General features: G+C 39.8%; 1 protein-coding gene across 4 annotated transcripts in view; it reads left to right on the forward strand.

Moving 5' to 3' along the window:
• LOC104587523 (disease resistance protein RPV1) overlaps window positions 1-25,860 on the forward strand; it is a 55,444-nt gene extending 29,584 nt beyond the window's left edge. The window contains exon 5 of one of the 4 annotated variants that reach the window (XM_088896703.1): window positions 1,636-1,836. In XM_088896703.1, the coding sequence (XP_088752829.1) occupies window positions 1,636-1,749 (114 nt within the window). In that variant the 3' untranslated portion in view covers window positions 1,750-1,836. Of the gene's footprint in view, window positions 1-1,635; window positions 1,837-15,303; window positions 15,673-25,038 lie in introns of those variants that run through there. The other 3 variants (XM_010245171.3, XM_088896704.1, XM_010245168.3) reach the window with 3 other exon arrangements.
• Window positions 25,861-26,338: the final 478 nt, after the last annotated feature.

A 26,338-nucleotide genomic window follows, 5' to 3' on the forward strand; every position in this document is an offset into this window, starting at 1 on the left:
AGATATGACTATGTGGTGGTGCTTGTGATGCATAGTTTTTTATTGAGTGGTTGTAAGAGGGCTTGCATGTGATTAGTAAGTGTTGAATTGATGTTTATGTGGTTCGTGGTGTTGTGAAATCAGTAGTAGTGTGAACAAGAACAAGGCTTGAGTACCTATTATTGTGTTTAAGGGCTGCTATAGGTGCTGGAACATCAAACTCTTAATAACAACACTCAGTTTGTAGCTGAGAATTCAGGTTAGAGGCAACGGTGAAAGAGTACCATGGCAGCAATGGGAGATGGATATAATGATCAGAAACCTAGTGTGGTGGTCTCCTCTGACTACCTAGGTGTACAGATGACTTCAATTAAACTGAATGGGGAGAACTATGTTCCATGAGCCAAATCAGTGGAAGTTTTCCTCAAGGCAAAGAGGAAAGTGAAGCATGTAAAAGAAGATAAACCACCGGTTGACTCTCCAGGGTTTGATGATTGGGAACAAGAGGATGCTCAAATCATGACCTAACTATGGAATATTATGGAACCCAAAATTAGTGCCAACTTCATGTTCCTAGATACGACTAAGGATATATGGGAACATGCTAAGAAGCTATATTCTGGACAAGATAATACTACAAAAGTATATCAACTTTATCAGGAATACTTTGATTTGCAACAAGGAAATAAAACCCTAGAGGAGTACTATGCTTACATGAAGATTATAAGAAATGAACTCAATGTCTATCATCCCCTCACTCCAGATGTTAAAGTTCAGCAACAGCAGAGGGAACAACTAGATGTTACAAGATTCTTAGTGGGGTTGAAATCAGAGTATGAACCAGTTAGAGCCCAAATATTAGGGGGCTCTACCCTTCCTACTCTTGAGGAAGTATTTTCTCGGCTTCGTAGGATTTCTTTGGAACAGACAGAGAATCCCACACAGTCTGATAGATCAGCACTTGTGACAACTAGAGGAAGTGGACATGGTACAAGAGGGGGAGGACATGCCTCCCGAGGAGGCCGTGGAAGTTCCATGTTTGACTGGGGTGGTGGTCGTGACTCCGGGGGAGGCCGTGGCAAAGGAAAGAGTAACTCTACAAGGAAGTGTACTCACTGTGGCAGGGAAGGACAAACGGTGAATTTCTGTTATGATCTACATGGCCCTCCCTCTAAATGGGCTAATCATGCTGTAGCTGGTGAGGTTGATATCAGTGATAGTAAACAGGCAGACCTAACTCCTTCTACATCTACATCTGCTTTTGGGAGGGAGGTGGTGAGTGTACTGCGTGGTGAGTATGAATAGTTCCTTCAAACCACTTCACAGCATACCACTGCTACTCTTGCCCACTCAGGTATTGCTTGCATGTCATCTAAAACCTCTCTCGGGATTATTGACTCTGGAGCCTCTGATCACATGACCGGGACTCTAGGTGTGTTCTCTTCTCTTTTTGAAATATCCACATCACAAATTGTTACACTTGCCAATGGCTCTTCATCTTCCATCTGTGGTGTTGGTAATGTTGACATGGCTTCTCTTTGTTTATCATTTGTTCTATATGTACCTAAGTTTCCATTCAATCTTATATCTGTTAGTAAATTAACCAAGACTCTTAACTGTTTTGTTACCTTCCTTCCTTCCTCTTGTGTTTTTCAGTATTTCAAGACGGGGAAGAAGATTGGTGGGGGGCATGAAGTTGGTGGATTGTATTATCTTGATGGTGGTGGATCATTAATTGCTCTTCAGACTTCACTTACTCCTCTACAGTGACATTGCCGACTGGGACATCCTTCTCTCAAGGCACTCAAGATATTAGTTCCTATTAGACAGTTGTATGCCCTTAGCTTCAATCAGAATGATGTACTTTATGAGTTTATTGTAAATGAATAAAAGTGCATATTTGATTCATGTTCCCTTGGTATGTTTCTGTGTAATACCCTTAAACAGGACACTTAATGAAACTCGTGTTAGTTTAGAATGTTCACAACCAGTGGGTCGGTCTGGGGAAACCTATCTTGATAAGGCTGACACTGTGGTGCCACCAAGTCGGTTGGGGTGGTGTGTCTCAACTGCCAGGGTGAGACCCTAGGCACATATAGTGTAGGATTAATTAAATCTATGAACTGGACCAGATTTCCAGTATTGCCCTGGACCTTGGAGATTGATGGGCAAAACTGGAAAGTTACACTCGACCCCTACACTCGATTATGATACTGCACTAGGTGTCGGATTGGGCTGTCTTTGTTGTACCAATCAGTGAGATCCTTAGCGGGGGTCAAAACCTGGGTATGTTGGGACAGTCTAAGAATTCATCTGAGTGGGTGATCATAGTGATAGGATCAGCCCCTTTGTTGGACAAAGGTAATGATCGGGGATGCACTCACTAATGGAAACCAAGACCGCCGGCAGCCGATTTCAATCGTTGAGATTTGTTTTGCAAAGTATATTTTATATGAGATATAAAAGTATATATATTATGGTTTCTAAAATGTTTGCAAGAAGGTTTTAATTCCCGGGATCCACATAAGCAAAGAGTGCAACACTATTCCTTGCAGCCGAGGGAGAGGTCCTCTCTGGTCGGGCAGTGTATGATCATTATGGGCTGAGAGGTTAAGTGTAAGACCATTGAGGATAATACCTGATGTGCTAATCTTGCATCTGCCCACAGTCCCTGGGTTTACAAGGTGGCTTGGCCCAGGGACCACTTAGGGTAAGTGTTGGGCCCATAGAGTCCATTTGATGGGTTTCAGGGGGTGCACTGTCCATAACAGTGTATTCAGCCAGGCCTTGTAACAAAGGCTGGGCCGAACCCATGTGGCTAATGTTAGACAGTTTTGTATGCCCTTAGCTTCAATCAGAATGATGTACTTTATGAGTTTATTGTAAATGAATAAAGATACATATTTGATTCATGTTCCCTTGGTATGTTCCCGTGTAATACCCCTTAAACTGGACACTTAATGAGACTCGTGTTAGTTTAGAATGTTCACAGCCAGTGGGTCGGTCTGGGGAGACCTATCCTGACAAGGCTGACACTATGGTGCCACCAAGTCGGTTGGGGTGGCCTGTCTCAGTTGCCAGGGTGAGACCCTAGGCACATACAGTGTAGGATTAATTGAATCTTTGAACTGGACCAGATTTCTAGTATTGCCCTGGACCTTGGAGATTGATGGGCAAAACTGGAAAGTTACACCCGACCCCTAGACTCGATTATGATACTGCACTAGGTGTCGGATTGGGCTATCTTTGATGTACCAATCAGTGAGATCCTTAGCGGGGGTCAAAACCTGGGTATGTTGGGACAGTCCGAGAATTCATCTGAGTGGGTGATCATAGTGATAGGATCAGCCCCTTTGTCGGACAAAGATAATGATCGGGGATGCACTCTCACTGATGGAAACCAAGACTGTCGGCAGCCGATTTCAATCGTTGAGATTTGTTTTGCAAAATATATTTTATATAAGATATAAAAGTATATATATTATGGTTTCTAAAATGTTTGCAAGAAGGTTTTAATTCCCGGGATCCATATGAGTGGAGAGTGCAACACTGTTCCTTGCAGCCGAGGGAGAGGTCCTCTCTTGTCGGGCAGTGTATGATCATTATGGGCTAAGAGGTTAAGTGTAAGACCATTGAGGATAACACCTGATGGGCTAATCTTGCATCTGCCCACAGTCCCTGGGTGTTACAAGGTGGCTTGGCCTAGGGACCACTTAGTGTAAGTGTTGGGCCCATAGAGCCCATTTGATGGGTTTCAGGGGGTACACTGTCTTCAGCAGTGCATTCGGCCAGGCCTTGTAACAAAGGCTGGGCTGAACCCATGTGGTTGATGTGTAGATCAATGCTTGGGTCCCACGCCATACAAAGAAGCCCAACTGGGCAGCAGTTTGGAAGGCTTTTTGAGTACATAACCTTAAATGGGCCTTAAGCCCATTTCGAACTGGACTGATTTGATCAGTCATTTAAAGTGGGCGAATTCTAAAGTGGGTCAGCTAAAAGGATTGGGCTTAGACCCTATCCACTCAAAGAGTCCAAGATCTAAATGAGATTTAGATCTGGAAACCTCCTAATTATATTAGGAGATAGCTGATCTGATCTGCAGATAAGATAAGGATTATCCCTTATCACTAAGGGACTTCTAACCCAAATATGATTTGGATTAGCAACTCCTAATCTGATTAGGAGCTGATCCCTTTGAGATTATAAAAGGGAAAGGGGGCGGCAGCCTTTTAAAATAATCAACAACATTCTTCTCTTAAAGAAAGAGAGATTGAGAGATTTCCTGCATACTGCGAATTCTCTCTTGCCGCCACCTTCCGGCCATTGCCATTCCTTCAGTTCGATCTCCAGTTCTTGGGAGCAATCAAGATTTGATCTTGATCTCAATCTTTTGGGAAAAGATTGGTTGGAGCTGTACTCACAAGCCGTCCAGTTGATTCTTGCGAAGGGTCAAGTTCTTTTGAAGAACGTTGTTGATTCTGCTCCATCCTTCACTGCGCCATCTTCAGTGGGAGCAGATTTTGGATCCTTCCTTGGGCGTGAACACCTCCATTGGGAGATAGTACTTCTCTGTATCAGGTATAATCCTCTCCCACTCCTTTTGGTTCAGATCTGGTTCAGTTTATGGTTCAAGATTGATCATTGAAAATATGATTTTTTAAATAGGGAATACGATTCCCAATTGAAGGGAGAGATAAATTTTTTGAAATTCGCCCCTTATTCCGCAATCTTTGGGCGTCCATAGGATGGATCTCTCATCCCTTCAGCTGATGTGTAGATCAATGCTTGGGTCCCATGCCATACAAGGAAGCCCAACTGGGCAGCAGTTAGGAAGGTTAAGTGAGCACATAAGCTTAATGAGCCTAAAGCCCATTTCGAACTGGACTTATTTAACAAGTTAAATATGGGCGAGTTCTGAGATGGATCAGCAGATAGGATAGGGTCTTAACCCTATTCACAAAGAGAGTCTAGATCTGAATATGATTTAGATCTAGAAACCTCCTAATGAGGTTAGGAGAAGGCTGATCTAATCTACTGATAAGATAAGGGTTTATCCTTATCACCTAAAGAGAGGTCTGATCCAAATATGATTTGGATAAGCAGCTCGTAATTGGATTAGGAGCTGATCCTTTGGGTTTACAAAAGAAGGAGGGGGCGACAGCCTTAAGAAGAATCAGATATTCACATTCTCTTCAAAGCTGAAATCACAAAAGAAAGATTTCTGCAATCCTTGCAAAGATCTTTGTTGCCGCTTCCGTCCTGCAGCCGCCAGTCATCCAGTTCGATCTCCAGTTGTGGGAGAAGTCAAGATTCGATCTTGACATCAGTTCTTTGAGAAAGATTTGACAGGAAGCAGTGATCACGTGCCATCCTGTTGTTTCTTGCGAAGGGCAGAGTTCTTGGAGAACACTGCTGATTCTGCTCCATCCTACACTGCGCCATCTTCAATGGGAGCAGTCTTTGGATCATTGCTTTGGCGTGAACACCTTCGTTGGGAGATATTATTTCTCCGTATCAGGTATAATCCTCTCCTACTCCTTTTGGTTCAAATCTGGTTCAGTTTATGGTTCAAGATTGATCCTTGAAAATATGATTTTCTAAATAGGGAATGCGATTCCCAATTGAAAGGGAGAGAAAAATTTTTGAAATTCGCCCCTTTATTCCGCAAGATTTGGGCGTCCATACGATGGATCTCTCATCCCTTCAGTTCCGTCTTTGAGTCATTTGTCAGTTTTACAGTGAGTCATGTCAGTTTGGGAAACATCGTCGTGTTTCCTTCAGTCCTAGAGTTGAAAGTCGTATGTTGAGTGCTTTTTCTTTGGTTCATTCTGATGTTTGGGGCCCGATCAAAATAGAGTCTTATAATGGGTACAAGTATTTTGTCTCTTTTCTTGATGATTGTTCAAGGATGACATGGATTTACTTAATGAAAGGAAGAAGTGAATTATTTTCCATTTTTCAAAAATTCCATGCTGAAATACATACACAATTTGGTGTTCAAATCAAAGTCCTTCGTTCAAATAATGGTTGTGAATACTTTCTTACTTCATTTCAACAGTATTTAGAACTGCATGGCATTATTCATCAAACCTCATGTGCATCCACTCCTCAACAAAATGGGGTGGCTGAACGAAAGAACCGTCATCTCCTTGAAACTACTCGGTCTATTCTTCATCATATGAATGTTCCTAAATGGTTTTGGAGTGATGCTGTACTCATTGCATGTTTTCCTCAATAATCGGATGCCCTTCTTCATTCTTCATGGTCGGTCGCCCTTCTCTATCTTGTTCCCTACTTTATCTCCATTTCCATTAACTCCTCGTGTCTTTGGCTGTGTGTTCTTTGTCCACAATCTGAATCCTGAAATAGACAAGTTAGATGCACGCTCCATTAAATATGTCTTTCTTGGCTACTCTTGGACTCAAAAAGGGTACAAGTGTTATAATCCCATTACTCGAAAGTGCTATGTCTGTCCTGATGTCATCTTTTTTGAGTCTGTCCCCTTCTTCTTAGGACCTGAAGCACCTTCGTCTCCACCCTTACTTCCTCTTCCTCTTCCTGTCAGTGATCCAATTCCGGATGTTCCTGTTGGAGTAGACTCATCACCTCATCCAGTGCAGATCACTACTGAACGACCACTGATCCGGCAAGTGTATACACATCAAATGACACCGGCCCCTCCTCCAAATTCTACCTTATCTGTGGATCCTATCATGGCTCATGTTGCTGAACCCTCAGAACTTGACCTACCCATTGCCTTACGGAAAGGTAAACGCAGTTCTACTCTCCATCCCATTTCTAATTTTGTTTCATTATCTCGCTTTTCCACCTCACATCGTTAGTTTGTTTCACTTTTGTCATCTATTTCCATACCTAACAATGTCCAAGAAGCTCTTGGTACACCTGGATGGTGGCAGGTAATGGAGGAGGAACTCTCTACTCTTCAACATACTCAAACGTGGGAGCTCACTACTCTCCCACCTGATAAGCATGTTGTGGGCTGTAAATGGGTGTATACTGTTAAATACTTGCTAGATGGTAGTGTAGAGCGTCTGAAGGTCAGACTTGTTGCTAAAGGTTACTCATAGTTGTATGGAGTGGACTACATGGAGACATTCTCTCCGGTGGCTAAGATAGGCTCTGTTCGTGTGCTAATCTCCCTCACAGTTGTATGATTGACCTCTGTTTCACCTTGACATAAAAAATGCTTTCCTTCATGGTGACCTTGTGGAGGAGGTATATATGGAGCAACCACCTGGGTTTGTTGCTTAGGGGGAGGATGGTAAGGTGTGCAGATTGAAGAAGGCAATTTGTGGGTTAAAACAATCGCCGCGTGCTTAGTTCGGGAAGTTTAGTGAAGTGATGAAGAGTTTTGGAATGAAGCAATGCCAGGTTGATCACTCAGTGTTCAGCTATGACTCAGAGGCTGAAAAGATTTTATTAGTGGTCTATGTGGATGATATTGTTATTACTGGCAGTGACAAATTGGGGATTGACAAACTAAAGGTATTTCTGCAAAATCATTTTCAAACAAAAGACCTTGGGACATTGAAGTTTTTCTTGGGCATAGAAGTTGCCAGGTCAAAACAAGGTGTAAATCTGTGCCAAAGAAAATAGGTTCTTGATCTACTAGATGAAACAAGACTGTTAGGTGCAAAACCGGCCGAGAACCCTATGGAACCAAATGTTAAGTTGAGTAGTGATACAGGGGAAGTATTTGAAGATCCTAGAAGGTATAAACGACTAGTAAGGAAGCTGAACTATCTGACTATCATGAGACCCGACATCTCTTTTGTAGTCAGTGTGGTGAGCCAATTCATGCAGAACCCTCGTATACCTCACTGGGATGCAGTTCTTAGAATTGTAAGATATCTGAAGGAGTTCCAGGCCGTGGACTATTGTATAAACCAAGAGGAAAACTTGAAGTAGTTGGGTACACAGATGCAGACTGGGTAGGCTCAGTGAATGATAGAAGATCTAGTACAGGCTATTGCACATTTCTTGGATGAAATCTTGTGACGTGGAAGAGTAAAAAGCAGACAGTTGTGGCTAGAAGCAGTGCTGAAGCCAAGTATAGGGCCATGGCACACACTACCTATGAATTAGTGTGGTTGAGGAATCTCCTACAAGAAATTGGGTTCCACATGGATAAACCTATGAAATTGTACTGTGACAATCAAGCTGCACTCCATATCTCATCCAACCCTGTTTTTCATGAGAGAGCGAAGCACATAGAGGTTGATTGCCACTTTGTGAGGGAGAAGGTTTTTGCTGGAGAGATAAGCACAGAACATGTGGGCTCGAATGATTAGTGGGCAGATTTGTTTACAAAAGCTCTAAGCTCAAGGAAAGTGAACTATCTATGTAACAAGCTGGGATTATATGACATATATTCTCCAGCTTGAGGGGGAGTGTTAAAGTGAGCCGAATAAGGGTAGTTTAGTCATCTTATCTTTGTTAAGTTGTATGCTTATGTGGAAGTTTTATTAGACATCTGCCCCACACTTAAGTAAGGGTAGTTTAGTCTTTGTAGAAATTATTAGAGAGTAATTACTATTAAGGGGTTGACTGATAGGGTTTACCTATCAGATTCAACAATCCCTTCTTTTCCTTCTTCTTCTTCTCTTCTTCTTCCTCTTCTTCTTCCCCTTGCTGGTTCAAGTTATTGTAGCATCAGTCGAAACAGGATGAAATGTCAGTCCACTTAAATATGTTTTGTCCTATCATGCTGTATTGGGTTATGAGCAATGTTAATGGCAGCTTGGTTATCACAATACAACATGAAAGGTTTTTCATGCTCATTTCCCAATTCTTCAAGAAGTGCTTTCAGCCATGACATTTTAGCTACACCATTAACCATAAATCTATACTCTGCTTCGGCACTGGAGCGAGCAACAACATTTTGTTTCTTACTCCAAGAAACAAGATTTCCTCTAACAAGGGCACAATATTCTGAGGTAGATCTATCATCGATACATCTTACCCAATTGCATCAGTGTATACTTCTATCTTCATATGGTCAGTATTTTTAAAAAGTATACCTCAAACTGAACACTTCTTCAAGTAGGTTAGAATCATTTCAATAACAAGAAGATGAGTTGTCTTGGGAGAGTCAGGCAAAGATAGAAAAGATTTCCAACAAGCCACTAATACATACCTTTATCTTCTCACCATCTTCTACATTTATCTTATGATTTTACTTAATAGGTGTGTCAATAGGTTTGGCCCCTAATTTTCTAGTTTCTTCTAGTTGATTAAGAAGATATTTTCTCTGGGAAATAAAAATGCCATGGTCCAACCTTGCCACTTCAATCCCCAAGAAATATCTTAACTTACCTAGATCTTTGACTTTAAACTCTTGATTAAGCAACCATTTAAGGGAATTAATTTCATTAATATCACTCCTTGTCACCACAATGTCACCAACATATATGGCTAGGAGAGTCAAAGTAGAGTCTTTCTTCTTAATGAAAAGTGTGAATGGTCAGGGCTTGTACATTTCCAAATCTTTCTAAAGCAAGTTTGAATCTATCAAACCATGCTCTTGGAGTTTGGTTTAGACCATACAAAGCTTTTTTCATCCTACAGACTTTCTTAGTGTAGAAAAGCATTCCATATACACCTCTTGCAATTCAACATGTAGAAAAGCATTCTTAACGTTCATTTGAAATGATGGCGATGAGAAGTTAGTAGCAAGATACAACATAACTCTGATGTGTTCATTTTGGCAACTAGTGTAAAAGTTTCCAATTAATCAATACCATAAGTTTGTGTTTATCCCTTAGCAACCAGTCTATCTTTCGATTGTACCATTGGCTTTATATTTTACTGTGAATACTCGTCTACACCCAATAGGTCTCTACCCTTTTGGCTGATATACTAATTCCCAAGTATCATTTATCACAAGGACATCCATCTCAACCTTCATTGCTTACTTCCACTCTGGCACTACTAAGGCTTTTGCATAGTTCTATGAATAGGAATTGCAACAATAGAAAAAAGAATTATATGATGATGAAAGGTGGCCATAAGAGAAGAAGTGGGAGATGCAATGGGCAGTAGATGAGGTGCAACGATGCTTCTCCTTGCGTAGTGCAATAGGGAGGCCAAGATCATCATAGGGAGGTTGAAGTTTAGTGGTGGTAGTAGTCAGTAGGTATGCCATCTATAGTAAGAGTGGGTGAAGCCGTGAAGGGGGTGTAATACCTAAATTTAGTGCTGCAAAGGAGATTGGAACTACCTTGGACTGCTCATTACTAGAACCAACGTGCCTCCACTATTGTTTGTGAAACACCTTCAATTCTTTACACTTTTAACAACTCACCTCATTACACACTCCTTCATTTATAGGAGGCAATGGGACTTCTTGAGCAAAAATACCTCGCTCACCACCCTAGGATAATTGGGGCCATCTTCAAAGAATGTAACATCTATAAACACAACGAGTCCCTGAGACAGGATCATAACAACAATATTCCTTTTGGTTTTGTGCATACTCGAGAAAAATACACTTGGTTTCCTTGGGATCAAATTTAGAATGGTTAGGCCCAAGTATTTGAACAAAACAAGTGCATCCAAAGGAGAGGAATAGAAAATTGGTCCTTGTTGTTAGTTTTAAACTATTTTCTCTTTATTCATGTTGTTACAATGTTGTCAACTGAGACTATTGGCAGCATGTTCTTTTCTTTTGTTTAGGGTGTGCCGCTAGGGGCCTATTAGAAATTTCTTGTAATTGTTATAATACATTTTAAATAAAAGAGAAGTTGGGTGCCGCCAGCTCAATTCTTTTCGACCCTCACATCTTTCTCCTTCTTTCTTCTCCTCTCCTCTCTTCTCTCTTCTCTCTTGTTTTTCTTCCTTGTATGATCACACTCCTTATCAGGATACAACAAGATAACAGGAGCTTTCATGTCTAAGATTGGTGAAGGAATCTTGTTAATGAGATAGGCAGCGGTGTGGATGGCATCCCCCTAGAAACGTATAGGAACATTAGAGTTCAACATGATTCTTCTTGAAACTTCTAGGATGTGTCTATTTTTTCTCTTAGTTACTCCATTTTGTTGAGGTGTATGAGGACATGTGCTTTGATGGATAACTCTATGCTCAAGAAGATATGAAAGCAAGGGTTTTGCAAAATACTCCTTGGCATTATCAGATCTGAGATTTTTCATTCTAATTCCAAAATGAGTTAGAGACATCTGATGAAAAGCACAAGTCAAAATAGCAACTTCATCTCAAGAGTGCATAAGGTAAACCCATGAAAACTAAGAGTAGTCATCAAGAAATAACAGAAAGTATTTATACCCTCCCATAATAGTAATGTGGTATGGTCTCCTAACATTGGTATGCACAATTTCAAAAGGAATAATACCTCTTTTATTACTCACTTAATAAATTAGTCTACAATGCTTTGCTAATTCACAACTCACATTTGAAATTGGACACTTGGACTGACAAACAAAGTAGAAAATGACTCCTTAAAGACCCAAAAGATAAATGACCCAATTGATTCTGCCAAAAAATAACCTGACTGATAGACTACGATACAAAAGACTTCTTGATTTCTTTATTTCTCACAGTTGAATGTTAAAGCAAGTAGATCCCATTCATTTCATGGCTAGTCTTAATCACCTTATTTGTCACCAAATCTTGGAAAACACAATGACTAGGGCAAGAGGTCAGGAACAATTAGTGATACTGTTGACTAAATGTATATTAGTATTGAGCTTAGGAACATGCAGAATTGAGGATAAAGAAATGGCATTAGAGACTCTAATGTCTCCCTTGTTAGAGATAGGGACAAGAGAACCATCAAGAATAGATACTTTTGTTAGACAGTTTTGTATGCCCTTAGCTTCAATCAGAATGATGTACTTTATGAGTTTATTGTAAATGAATAAAAGTGCATATTTGATTCATGTTCCCTTGGTATGTTTCTGTGTAATACCCTTAAACTGGACACTTAATGAGACTCGTGTTAGTTTATAATGTTCACAGCCAGTGGGTCAGTTTGGGGAGATCTATCTTGACAAGGCTGATACTTTGGTGGCACCAAGTCGGTTAGGGTGGCGTATCTCAGCTACCAGGGTGAGACCCTAACAGTGTAGGTTAAGTGAATCTTTGAACTGGACCAGATTTTCAGTATTGACCTGGACCTTGGAGATTGATGTGCAAAACTGGAAAGTTACACCCAACCCCTAGACTTGATTATGATACTGCACTAGGTGTCGGATTGGGCTATCTTTGATATACCATTCAGTGAGATCCTTAGCGGGGGTCAAAACCTGGGTATGTTGGGACTGTCTGATAATTCATCTGAGTGGGTGATCATACTGACAGGATCAGCCTCTTTGTCGAACAAAGGTAATGATCAGGGATGCACTCTCACTGATGGAAACCAAGACTGTCGGCAGCCGATTTCAATCATTGAGATTTGTTTTTGCAAAATATATTTTATATAAGATATAAAAGTATATATACTATAGTTTCTAAAATGTTTGCAAGAAAGTTTTAATTCCCGGGATCCAAATAAGTAGAGAGTGCAACACTGTTCCTTGCAGCCGAGGGAGAGGTCCTCTCTTGTCGGGCAGTGTATGATCATTATGGGCTGAGAGGTTAAGTGTAAGACCATTGAGGATAATACCTGATGGGCTAATCTTGCATCTGCCCACAGTCCTTGGGTGTTACAAGGTGGCTTGGCCCAAGGACCACTTAGGGTATGTGTTGGGCCCATAGAGCCCATTCGATGGGTTTTAGGGGGTGCACTGTCATTAATAGTGTATTTGGCCAGGCCTTGTAACAAAGGCTGGGCCGAACCCATGTGGCTGATGTGTAAATCAATGCTTGGGTCCCACGCCATACAAGGAAGCCCAACTGGGCAGCAGTTAGGAAGGTTAAGTGAGCACATAAACTTAATGGGCCTAAAGCCCATTTCGAACTGGGCTATTTATTTAGTTAATTATGGGGCGAATTTTGAGATAGATTAGCAGATAGGATGGGGTCTTAATCCTATCCACTCAGAGAGTCCAGATCTGAATGTGATTCAGATCTAGAAACCTCCTAATGAGATTAGGAGAAAGCTAATCTAATATGCAGATAAGATAATGGTTTATCCCTATCACCTAAGGAGAAGTCTTATCCAAATATGATTGGGATAAGCAGCTCGTAATTGGATTAGGAGCTGATCTTTTTGGTTAACAAAAGGAAGAAAGGGGCGGCAGCACCCATACACATCCAATCAGATTTTCTTGAGTGCTGAAATCACAAGAAGAGAGAATTCTGTGCCCTGCGAATACTCTCTTGCCGCCTCCCTGTTCTTGCCGCCCTGTTTGCCAGTTCGATCTCCAGTTGTGGGAGAAGTCAAGATTGGATCTTGACATTAGTTCTTGGAGGAAGAATTGATAGGAAGTTGTGCTCGCGTGCCATCCTGCTGTTTCTTGCGAATGACAGAGTTCTTGGAGAAGAACACTGTTGATTTTGCTCCATCCTGCACTGCGCCATCTTCAGTGGAAGCCGTCTTTGGATCCTTCCTTGGGCTTGAACACCTTCGTTGGGGGACATTATTTCTCCGTATCAGGTATAATCCTCCCCTACTCCTTTTGGTTCAGATCTGGTTCAGTTTAAGGTTCAAGGTTGATCATCGAAAATATGATTTTCTAAATAGGGAATGCGATTCCCAATTGAAGGGAGAGAAAAATTTTTTGAAATTCGCCCCCTAATTCTGCAATCTTTGTGCGTCCATGGGATGGATCTCTCATCCTTTCAACTTTATCTCTACAAGAGGACAAGCAATAGGAAGAAAACAAGGAACATAAACTAGTCATATGATCAGATGCACCTAAATCTACAATCCAAAAAAGACTAGTGTTACTAGGGCTGGAGGCATGATAGGCAGTAGCCCTTCTGAGTGAGAAAAAGTGGGAATAGGAGGAGGAACAATAACTGACTAGAGCTATCTGATAATACCAACATCACTCTCCAATTGACTCAATGTAGCTCTTACTACAGCCAAGGAACATTCGGAATTGAGGATAAAGAAATGGCATTAGAGACTCTAATGTCTCCCTTGTCAGAGATAGGGACAAGAGAACCATCAAGAATAGATACTTTATCTCTACTCGAGGACAAGCAATAGGAAGAAAACACGGAAAGAAATGGATGCAAGAGAACTATACAATCATTGGATGGTTGGTCAACTCTATGCAACCTCATATAAGTCAGCATTATCTCTGAATGTCTTCGGCTAAGGAGATATGGGACAGTGTTACTGAGACCTATTCACAAAATTTGAATGTAGCTAAAGTCTACAAGTTGAAAAGTGACGTGAAGAACCTAAGACAGAGGGAGAAGAGTCTAGCAATCTACTATTCTATATTGAAATCCCTATGCCAAGAAATTGATGTTATGGAGATAGTTGTATGGGAGAGTAAGAATGATGTTGAAATGTATAGGAAGTTGGTGGAGAGAAATAGGGTGTTTGAATTTCTTATTGGACTCAAACCTGGATTTGACATCATTAGGCAAAATATCCTAGCCAAAGATGAGGTTACTCTTTCCTAGGCATATTTTATGATAAGCAGTGAGGAGAGTAGGTGGCTGGTTCAGTTACAGAGTCTACCTAAAAAACACTTTGAACATGATGGAATAAAGCCAAAGAGTCCTACTGAGAAAAAGGAGCAGATATGTGAATATTGCAAGAAACCGAGGCATACAAAGGACACTTGCTAGAAGCTTCATCTTGAGATTCTTCCTGATAGGTTTAAGAATAACAACAGTTCTAAGAAGGGCAGTCAGGCAGGAAAGCCTAAGATAGCTAATGTTGCTACAGTACCTAAAGGAGGAAATAAGGAGAGTGAAGAAAAATCAACCATTGAGTAGCTGACAGCAATGAAGGCGGATTTTGAAAAGTATGGGACGCTGCTAAATCACTTGGAAGCTACTATTTCTTCATCTCACTCTTCCAGCAACACATCATCATCATCTGCATTTGCTCACTCAGGTATACGTACTTTTGCAAATCATGCTTCAGTTTTAGGTAATCATAAAATCCCTTGGATTATTGTTTTCGGTGCTTAAGACCATATGACCAGCCTGTCTAATCTCTTCTGTTCATACCACCTTCTCTCTGGTAAAGAGAAAATATCCCTTACTGATGGGTCTCTTGCTCCCATTTCTAGTAAAGGGGATATAAAGACCTCTGACACCCTTTATTTATCCTCTATTCTTCATGTCCCTAAACATAATACAAACCTTTTATTTGTGAGCAACTTAACTAAATCCATGAATTGTAGCATAACCTTTTTTCCCACTCATTGTATTTTTCAGGACCTGCAATGTGAGGATGATTTGGAGTGGCCATGAGGCGAACGGTATATACTTGCTGGACACACTGGATGGAGCTTTTGGACCACCACATGGAATTGCCTTAGAGTTAGTCTTGTCAAAGTCTATTGACAAAGTCTTGTTATGTCACTTTCAGTTTGGTCATTTGTTTTTTTCTACTTTGAGTCATTTGTTTCCCGATATGTTTAAGTTAGTGTCTTTATCGAGTCTTCATTGTGAGTCATGTGAATTGGCAAAGCATTGTAGACATTCTTATTCAGTAAGCAATAAAAGATCTCTTTCTCCTTTTCATATTGTTCACTTTGATCTGTGGGGGCCATATCATTTGCCAACTATGGGGGGTTATAGGTACTTTATCCTTTTTATTGATGACTACTCTTGTTACACTTGGATTTATCTCATGAAATATAGGGATGAAGTACCAGTTATTGTGCAAAAATTTCATTAACTCATCCTCACCCAATTTAACGCTCGAATCAAAATGTTCCATTCTGATAATGCTAAGGAGTATTTTGAAAAAATCCTCTCCGCCTATCTTGAAACTTTTTGGGTTATTCATCAAAGTTTTTGTTCCTACACTCCACAATAGAACGGAGTGGCAGAAAGGAAGAATCGACATGTGGTTGAAGTTGCCAGATCCCTCCTGTTTGCATCCCATGTTCCTATAAAATTTTGGGGAGATGTTGTTCTTATTGCTACCTTTTTTATCAACCGTATGTCCTCCCGGTTCTTAACTTCAAAACCCCCTTTAGCCTTCTCTTCCCGGATGAGGATCTTTTTTCTCTTCCTCTTCGTGTTTTTGGGTGAACTTTCTATGTGCATGTTCACAGCCATCAGAGGCCCAAATTTGAACCTAAGGCTCGTAAATGTGTTTTTTTGGGATATGCCTCCACACAGAAGGGATATTGTTGTTTTGATATAGTTAGTGGCACCCGCTTTGTATCTCGGGATATCACATTTGCTGAGTTGACTCCTTTCTTTAATATTTCTCCTAGGGGGAGAAATCTGAAGAACCCTTTGCTATGTCTCTAGCTGTTCTTCTCCCCATTCCTCTTGAGTCCTCTCATGAGGTGTCCACTTCTCCCATTGGATCTACTTCCAATATTCCTATTCCTCCTCCACCTCATTCTCCTATAATTCCCCCTCATCCTATTCTCCAAAGGTGGTACCAAAGGCACAGATTCAGACATGGGCAAGTTGTTTCCACTCCTACAGAAGAGCCTCTTGCTCCTCCCATCATTACTGAGGTAACAGGTCAGCCTTCCTCTGACCCATCTACATCTTTCCCAGATCTTGACCTTTGTATTGCTCTCCGCAAGGGCAAGTGGAAGTGTACAGCCCATTATATCTCCAAACACTTGTCTTACAACCTTCTCTCTCCTTCCTACTACTCTTTTCTTGCTTTTGTTTCTTCCCATGTGCCTAGGTCCATATTGGTAGCCTTATCTAAACCTGAATGAAGGGATGCTATGATGATTGAACTGGATGCTTTGCATAAGAACCATACCTGGGATATTGTTTGACTTGCCTGAAGGGAAGGAACTAGTGGGTTATAAATGGGTGTTTACCATTAAATATAACTCTAATGGATCTATTGAGAGGTTTAAGGCTACTTTGGTTGCTAAAGGCTACACTCAAATGTATGGTATTGACTATCTTGAGACGTTTGCTCCTGTAGCTAAGATGACCTCAATCTGGGTTTTGTTATCTCTAGACGCTACTTTTGATTGGCCCCTACACCAGTTTGATATTAAAATTGCCATATTGAATGGAGACCTACATGAAATGGTCTATATGTCTTTGCCTTCAGGGGTGTATGGGAAGGAAATGCAAGGCAAGGTGTGTAAACTGCAGAAATCTATTTATGGTCTCAAATAGTCTCCCCGGGCTTGGTTTGAGAGGTTTAGGTCTGCTCTTGTCTCCTTTGGTTACAAACTCAATCTGATCATACCCTATTCTTGAAGAGAAATGACTCTTTGGTGACCTTTTTATAGTTTATGTTGATGATATTGTGGTCACAGTTAATGACACTCAAGAGGTCAGTAGTAAACTTAAAAGATTTCTTAACTTTGAATTTGACATCAAGGATTTGGGAGATCTTCAGTATTTTTTGGGCATTGAAGTTGCTAGATCTAAGGATGGTATTTTCATTTCTCAACATAAATATGTCATTGACCTCCTTGTTGAGACTGATAAACTTAGAGCTAAACCAATCTCCACTCCTATTGATCCCAATCATAAGCTTTCTGCTACAGATGGTGACCTTTTATCTGATAAGGGGGTGTTTCAAAGACTGTTTGGGAAGTTGTTATATCTTTGCATGACTCGGCCGGACATTTCCTATGCAGTAAGTGTTATTAGTCAATTTATGCATCCTCCTAGAGATACTCATTTAGTTGCTACAGAAAGGGTTCTATGTTACTTGAAAGGTACTCTAGGGAAAGGTATTCTATTTGCCAAACATGGACACATGAAGCTGGAAGTTTTCACTGGTGCTGATTGGGTATGAAGCTGGATCTCTAGGAGATCCACCTCAGGTTATTGTGCTCTGGTCGCTGGGAACATTGTATCATGGAGGAATAAGAAATAGTCTGTAGTTGCTAGATCCTCGGTTGAAGTAGAGTACAAGGCAATGGCACATGGTGTGTCAGAATTACTGTGGTTACGATCCCTTTTAGAAGAATTACTGTGACAACCAAGCAGCTATCAATATTGCACATAATCCTGTTCAACATGACAGAACTAAGCACATTGAGGTTGATAGACATTTTATAAGGGAAAGAGTTTCCTCAAGGGAAGTTTGTTTGCCATTCATCACATCAGACAAACAATTGGCTAATATCTTGACCAAGGGAGTTCCTAGAGAGAAAACGACACACTATATAAGCAAGTTGGGCATGATTGACATCTATGCTCAGCTTGAGGGGGAGTGTAAAGAGACTGGGTCGAATGGGTCCTAGTATCTTCTCTTGTAATATTTTTTCTATTTTCTTGTTAGCTAATGGGCCTCTCTTGATGGGCTTGTTATTCCTTTTTGTTTGATCTCTTTATGTTACTGCCTAGTTGGCCGCCCACTTAAGGGCATACTTGTTGTTAGACAGTTATGCCCTTAGCTCCAATCAAATTGATGTACCTTTTGACATTTATTGTAAATGAATAGAGTACATAATTAATTCATGTCATTATGGTGTGTTTCTGTGTAATACCCCTAAACTGGACACTTATGAAACTTGTGTTAGTTTAGAATCTTCACATCCGTTGGATAGATCTAGGGAGATTTATCTTGCCAAGGCTAACACTGATGTGCCGCCAAGTTAGTTGGGGTGGCTTGTCTCAACTCCTAGGGTGAGACCTGAGGTACATGCAGTGTGGGTTTCTTGAAACCCTGAATCAGACCAAAATTCCAGTATTGCCCTGGACCTTGGAGATAGATGGGAAAAACTGGAATATTACACCTGACCCCTAGACTTGATTATGGTACTGCATTGGGTGTTGGATTGGGTTATCTTTTAGTGAGATCCTTAGAGGGGGTCAAAACCTGGGTATGTTGGGACAGTTTGAGAATTCACCTGAGTGGGTGATCATAGTGATAGGATCAGCCCCTTTGTCGGACAAAGTCAATGATCGGGGAATGCACTCTCTCTGATGGAAACCTAAACTACCGGCAACTGATTTCAACCGTTGAAATTTGTTTTGCAAAATATATTTATATAGAGATATACATATATATTATGGTTTCAAAATGTTTGCAAAAGGTTTTAATTCTTGGGATCCATGTGAGTAGAGAGTGCAATACTGTTCCTTGCAGTCGAGGCAGAGGTTCTCTCTAGTCAGGTAGTGTTTGATCATTATGGGATGAGAGGTTAAGTTAAGACCATTGAGGTTAATACCTAATGGGCTAATCTTGCATCTGCCCATAGTCTTTGGGTTTTTATAAGATGGCTTGACCCAAGGACCATTTAGTGTAAATGTTGGGCTCATTATGGACTCAAGGGTTCACTGTCTCCTATAGTGAATTCGGCCAAGCTTTGTAATAAAGGCTGGGCTGAACCCATTTGGCTGATGTGTAGATCAATGTTTGGGTCCCACGCCATACAAAGAGAGCCAACTGGGCAGCAGGTTAGGAGGCTAAGTGAGCACATAAACTTAATGGGCCTAAAGCCCAATTCGAACTGGGTTAATTAGATTAATTTCATACGGGTAAATCTGGGTTTGGATCAGTAGATAAGGATAAGTCCTATCCACTAAAATAGTCCAGATCCAAATAAAGATTTGGATCAGGAAACTCCTAATTTGATTAGGATTAAGCTGATCTTAAACTGCAGATAAGATAAGGGATTATCCTTATCACTTAAAGAGTCCAGATCTAAATAAAGGTTTGGATCAGGAAACTCGTAATCAGATTAGGAGGTTGTCTCTTTAAGACTATAAATAAGAGAGCAAGGCGGACATGCAAAACACACAACAAACATTACAGTAGTCTGCAAAGTTCTCCCTTGTTCTTGCCGCCCCTACCCAGTTCGATCTCGACTTGTAGGAATGATCAAGAATTGTTCTTGATATTGCTTCCTGGCAGAAGGGGCAGTTTGAAGTTGTACTAACCAGCTCTCTACCCCATTCTTGCTAAAGAATTCGGTTCTTACTGAAGAGCCGTCCTGCTAATCCTACTTCACCTCACACTGTGTCATCTTCAGTGGAAACAGTTTTTTGATTTCTCCTTGGGTGTGAACACCTTTATTGGGAGTTATTGCTACTCCATGAACACCTTCTAGGGGAGTTTGGAGTTACTGTTCACAATCCTATGTCTCTTTACTGTGACAATAAGGTGGCTATAAACATTGCCAGCAATCCTATTCTGCACAAGTGGACCAAGCACATTGAAGTGAACAAACACTTCATAAGGGAAAAATTGGGGAGGGGGGAAGTTTGTACTACTTATGTCAACTCCAAGGAGAAATTAGCTGTAGTCCTCACAAAAGGTTTTCCATACTCGTGATACAATGAGTTGTATGACAAGTTGGGCATGATAGACATATTCAGCCCAACTTGAGGGGGAGTGTTGTTAGTGTTATTCACTTATTTTTTATATTTGTTGTTAGTGTGCTGTCAGCTTGTTCTTTTCTTCTTTTAAGTTAGTTTATTATTAGGGTGTGCTACTAGGGGTATAAATGTAATCTTCTACTTATTTTATGTTAAGTTGTTATAAATAAGAAACTGTATGCCACCAACAATACTTTTTGACTCTCAAACCTTTCTCCCTCTCTCTTCTTCTCTTCTCTTCTCTCTTCTCTCCTCTCCTCTCTCGTTTCTCTCTCTTCTAGAAGGAAAATGGATCCAAAGCCCTCGGACCAGATGGATTTACAATGGCTTTCTACTAGGGTTGCTGGGAAATTGTGGAAGATGATTTGTTCAAGGTCTTCAATGAATTTGTAGAGAAGCATAGAGTTACCCAAGGGTGAACACAACCTTTCTAACTCTTATTCTGAAAAAAAATGATGCCAGTCATCCAAAGAACTTTAGACCAATCAATTTGGTAACTATCATTTACAAGTTCTTAGCCAAGGTTCTCTCATTATGCTTCAAATTAGTTTTCCCAACTTAATCAGTCAAAATCAAGGAGCTTTCATTCAGGGGAGGCAAATAGTTAATCAAATTCTAGTTCAAGAATGTGTAGAGGATTTGAAAAGATTGAAGAGGAAAGGCTTTATGTGCAAGTTGGACCTATAGAAAGCTTATGATCTGGTGAACTAGACCTTCCTTATTGAGGTGATGAAAAATTGTGGGTTTAGGGAGAGAAGCTACAAATGGATCTTTGGTTAAGTCTTGCCACTATTTCATTTTCGTTAATGGGATTGTTAGAGATTTCTTTCCAGCTCGTCGAGGATTGAGGCAAGGTGGTCCTCTCTCACCCTTTCTCCCTAGTAGTGGATGTATTTTGTAGAATGATCTTAAAGGCTGATAGGGAGAATCTAATAAAAGAGTGGAAGATTGAAATTTAGGAGTAGGGTCCCAATAACTCATCTATAGTTTGCTGGTGATGTTTTAATTTTCTGTGAGGATAAAGAGCAAGAATTGAAAAGGAATTTGAGGGAGTTGGTGAAGAAGTTTGAGCTCATCTCTAATCTGAAAATCAATTAGGCAAGAGCTGCATAGCAGGAATCAACTTAGAGGAAGAGGAACTGAACTTTGCTGCAAATATTTTAGAGTGTCCTATTTCTAGCTGGCCTTTGGCCTACCTAGAATTTCCTTTAGGAGCAAATCCTAAGGAGAAAAGATTCTGGAACCCAATAGTGAAGAGAAATTATGTATCTTCTGGATGAAGAATTCCTTTGATTAAATCCACGCTTGCTAATTTGATAATTTATTTCCTATGAATTTTTAGAATCACTCAAAAGGAAGCCAAGAAATATGAGGTTATGTGGGATTTTTTGTGGGAGTTGGGTAATGGAAGGAACGATCACTTGGTTAAATGGGAGGTTGTGTGTAGGAATCTTCAAGAGGGAGGTTTGGGTATGGATAAAAAAAAAAAAAAAACTGGGCTTTACTAGGGAAATGGCTTTGGTGGTGGCCAATGGGTAGGGATAGATTGTGGCATGAAGATTAGCCAACATACATGGAAGAAGTTCAGGAAATGGTTGGGATGTATATCTACCAGAGCTACTCTGGCCTCACCTTGGAAAGCTATTCACATTGTTCTGCCTCACTTTCTTTATTTTGTTAGGCATGATGCTTGTGTTGGGGTTTCTGTTAAATACTAGGAGGATACTTGGGTTGGATCTTGTCCGGTAAAGGATCTCTTCCCTTCATTATACTTGGTTTCCTTGTACAAAAGTGAGTTTGTGTCAAATTTATTGTTCCTCCATTACATCCTGTGAGTCTTAATTGGAACTTTGGTTTCTGCAAAGGTTTCAGGTATAATGAACTTTTGGCTTGTACTACATAGCTCCTAAAACTCCTTCAAAATGTTTGCTTGGACCCCAATAAACCTGCTAACTGTATTTGGGACCCCCACCCTAAGGGTTTTTTTGTTGTGCTTCTTTTCTGACGACATTTTTTGAATCCTCAACTTCTTCATTTCCCTTCAAAGAATTTTGGTGTAGACCCGTACCACCCAAAGTAAGAGCTTTTTATTGGGAAGTAGTTCACAAGAAGATAAATACTATGAACATGCTACAAAAGAGAAGACCTAATTCTTGTCTCTTCCTTAACTATTGTGCCTTATGCATCCAATAACGAGAGTTGCCTTCATTTACTGATTTCCTACCTTTGTCGCAAAATTTGGCTTTGGTTTTTTTTCTTTATTTGGGTGCATGTGGACTTTACCAACGGAGATTAATATTTTATTTGATCCTTCTTTGTTTACTTGGCCAAAGAGGAGAGGAAGGATAATGTGGAGATTTGTCAGTAGTCATGATTTGGACTATTTAGTTAGAGAGGAATGCAAGAATTTTCTCAGAGAAGGAGAGAAGGAAGAAATCAGGATTTGTTTGATGGTTAGGGTGATCCATTGGATCAAGACCTTGGAGTTGTTTTCCCAGTTTTCTTTTGATGATATTTGGAGGAATTGGGAAGAAGTTGCTAAAAGCTCTAATAGAAAGGATAGTGTGGAGGTTGTTTGGGTACTACCAATTGAAAGTTATGTTAAACTGAACTTTGATGGGGGTAGCCAAGGTAATCCAAGTCCTTCTGGAGTAGGAGGGATTTTGAGAGATGCAGAAGGTAAACATGTAGCATTCTTTTATGGCCTTGCAGGTATGTGTAAATCTCTCAAAGTGGAATTACCTGCTGCAAAAAAAGAGGTGCAAACCGCTAGTGAGCTAAATTTGGCAAATGTGGTGATTGGAGGAAATTTAAAAAAGTGGTGGTGATGTGGTTAAAGAATCCAGAGTCGATAATTTGGTGCTACAAGAGTGAAATGAAAAACAAATTTAAATGGCTAACTAGGAAATATGAATTTGAGGATACAATGGGTGAGGAAAGTAACAAACCGGGTGGTGGATCCTTTGGCTAAGCAAGGGGTGAATAAGTTATTTTTATTTTGGGCACAATTGTAATTTGCTTTATTGTCTGAGAGGTAGCAGCTCATGCCTTTCTAAGGGATGCTTATAAAGATGTTACATTAAGTTTGTTAATATAATTTAAGTTACTTATCAGAAAAATAAAATGATGTGGATGTCAAATTGGGTAAGAAAAGATTCATGAAATTGCTTCACAAGCTTAGGTGCTTTAGCACGAGAATGCACAAGGCAAAATTATGTATAATGAGAAAAATCATCAATAAACAAAATAAAGTATTTATAACTATCCATGCAAGGAAAATGGTATGATATGGCCCCCACACATCAAAGTGAATGATATGAAAATGAACTATAGATCTTTTATTACTTGTAGGATAAGAATTTATACAATGCTTCGGCAACTCGCATGACTCACAATGTAGACTTAATCTTTAAACAAAGCTGGAAACAAAAGACTCAATGAAGAAAAAGAAAGATGACTCAAACGTTAATGACATAACATAATGCGATTGACAGACTTGAGCACATTAGAACCAAAGGTTGCTCTTGGAGGTGATAGTTGACTTTGTTCAAGCATATCCAACAATTGTATCCCATTCGTCTCATGGTCACTCTTAATCGCCTTCCGAGATTTCATGCCCTGAAAAACATATTAAGAAGAGTAAAAGGTTAAACTATAGTTCATGAATTTTGTCAAATTACTAACTTAAAGCAAGTTAGTATCTAAAGCTCTGATATTTCCCTTCCAAAGATAGGAGCAAGAGAGCCATCAACAAGAGAAATCTTGTCTCTACCAGATAAAAGCTGGTAAATAAAAAATAAAAGAGACACATTAGTCATATGTTAGAGGTACCAAAGTCAATCATCGATGGGATCTTATGATTACCTGAGATAGAAACAAGAGAGTCATCAACAAGGGAGATAGGGATCCTACATTTTCCTCTCACCAGCAGCTCCTTTATTTTTTTGATAAAAGACGAGCAGCTCCTTTAAATCTAAATATTTTGGTTTTGCCTTACATAACAGCATACAATCAACACCAAATAGTAAATAAGACATTGACAGGTCACTTTTAGTCAACATTATTCCCTTCAGCCTACCTTCCAGCAGACCTGAAAGAATTTGCATCCCCTGGATAAATGGGTAAACTAACAGTGGGTTGGCTTGCCTAATTTCTTCATTTAAGTTGAATAATTCTGAGTACCATTTACTATTATTGAAAATGCTGGGGTATCATTACATTGTTTTATAAGGTTTCATCAATCCATTGGAAACCCCGTTTTTTGTTTCAATCTGTCATATACGTTTGACATATCTACTTTTATTGCAAACCAATCATTTCCTTTCCTTTGCCTTCTCAATTTTGCAATGATTTCCTTGGCAGTTATTATTGTTAGCCACACTTGCCTACCCCTAACAGAAGTTTTTTGATGTGGGACCGCCATTTTTTGTAATTTGTTTGAACAAACTAACCATAAAAAAAAAAATAGATTAGCAGTATTAGTTAATGACCCTACAGATAGAGTGCCTATCATATTATTTGTAGAGCATATCTTGGAGATAGAAATATGATTAGCATGTGTCACATTAAGAAAATAGATGTGAACAAAGTCGAGGGAGGTTTCAGATAAAAATGATATTTATGTAATTTAAATACGTTATCACCAAACTGATCATACTCATCATCATGAAACAACAGGGAGCAAGAAAAGCTGATCGATCTGACATCCATCTCCTGGGAAGTGATATCCCTGACTGGTTTAGCTATCAAAACAATGGTTCTCTTATATCTTTTGAGGTGCCTCCACTTGTAAATCGCAAGATCCAAGGGCTGATCATATGTGCTGCTTATGTTGCAAACAAAAATTACAGTTCGCATCATTTTACTTTATTTAAAGCAGAAATCATTAATAAAACAAAAGGTGTTGAGTGGACGGTACAGCCATATGCAAACCATTCTTTACTAAAACGTGGAAAGAATGTTTGGGTGATCTACAGGACTTTTATTATGATTGGTGATATTCTGATAAATGGTGATGTTATGATTACTGGTTATCCTCATTCTACAAGCGAGATTAGAAATTGGTTGGAAGGCGGAGACCAAGTGCAGGTTTCAATTGTATGTGAAATTAGAGGAAGAGTGGCGAGTGGAGAAGAAATCCAAGTTAATAAATGTGGCGTCCACCTGGTTTATATGCTAGATGATAGACTTCCCAATGATCATTCAAATGTGGGCCTGCAAGATACTGAAAGATTGAGACTCCAGCCAAATCCTGCACTGAATCCTGATATTCAATGTGATGAAAGATTGACAACTATGAATCCTAATGCAAATCAATTGATTCATTGTAAAAAGTTGATAATTATTTTGGGGTTGTTATTTGTATGTTGTATTTTTAGTTTGATGCGCTTTTGAACCTCATGAAATATTACTGTTTACTGATTTTATATCTCCATGATAACTCCTCTTCATAGGGTATATTATCAACTATAATAGTTATTGGACTAATTTCTTTGTTAAGGACGGTCTTTCTGTACAAGGTGTTAATTGAAAACCTTGTCTATGGTAAAAATTTAAACCCAAATTGTGTCGTGATGACTGGGTATATACCTGTGTATACCTGATTAGATATAGCTACCTAAACACCTGTATACTCAACAATACAGCTTAAATTCTGTATAGTTATTAAACGTCAACTTTCTCTTGGAACGTGGGTTGAATTCCTAGCCAAACCACATGGAAGTTTGTGAGTAGTTTAGATTTTGGGAACCAACACCAGCAACATGTTGTGTTACGGTTTTGACAACCATGTTTACTTATTCCCAACAGGAAAATCAATCATTTTTAGTCATTCAGAAAGAAAAGGGTGTAAGAACTATTTTGGTTTTTAGGCTTGTTCTTCAAAGATAAAGAACAAGTTTAAGATGCTAATAAATATATTTGTGGATATTTAAGTTTTTCCATGATGTTGGAGAATTTGGGGTTCTCAATTACGGAT

This window comes from Nelumbo nucifera, chromosome 1, assembly GCF_055504915.1.
Source record: "Nelumbo nucifera cultivar China Antique chromosome 1, China Antique-T2T, whole genome shotgun sequence".
Lineage (NCBI taxonomy): Eukaryota > Viridiplantae > Streptophyta > Magnoliopsida > Proteales > Nelumbonaceae > Nelumbo > Nelumbo nucifera.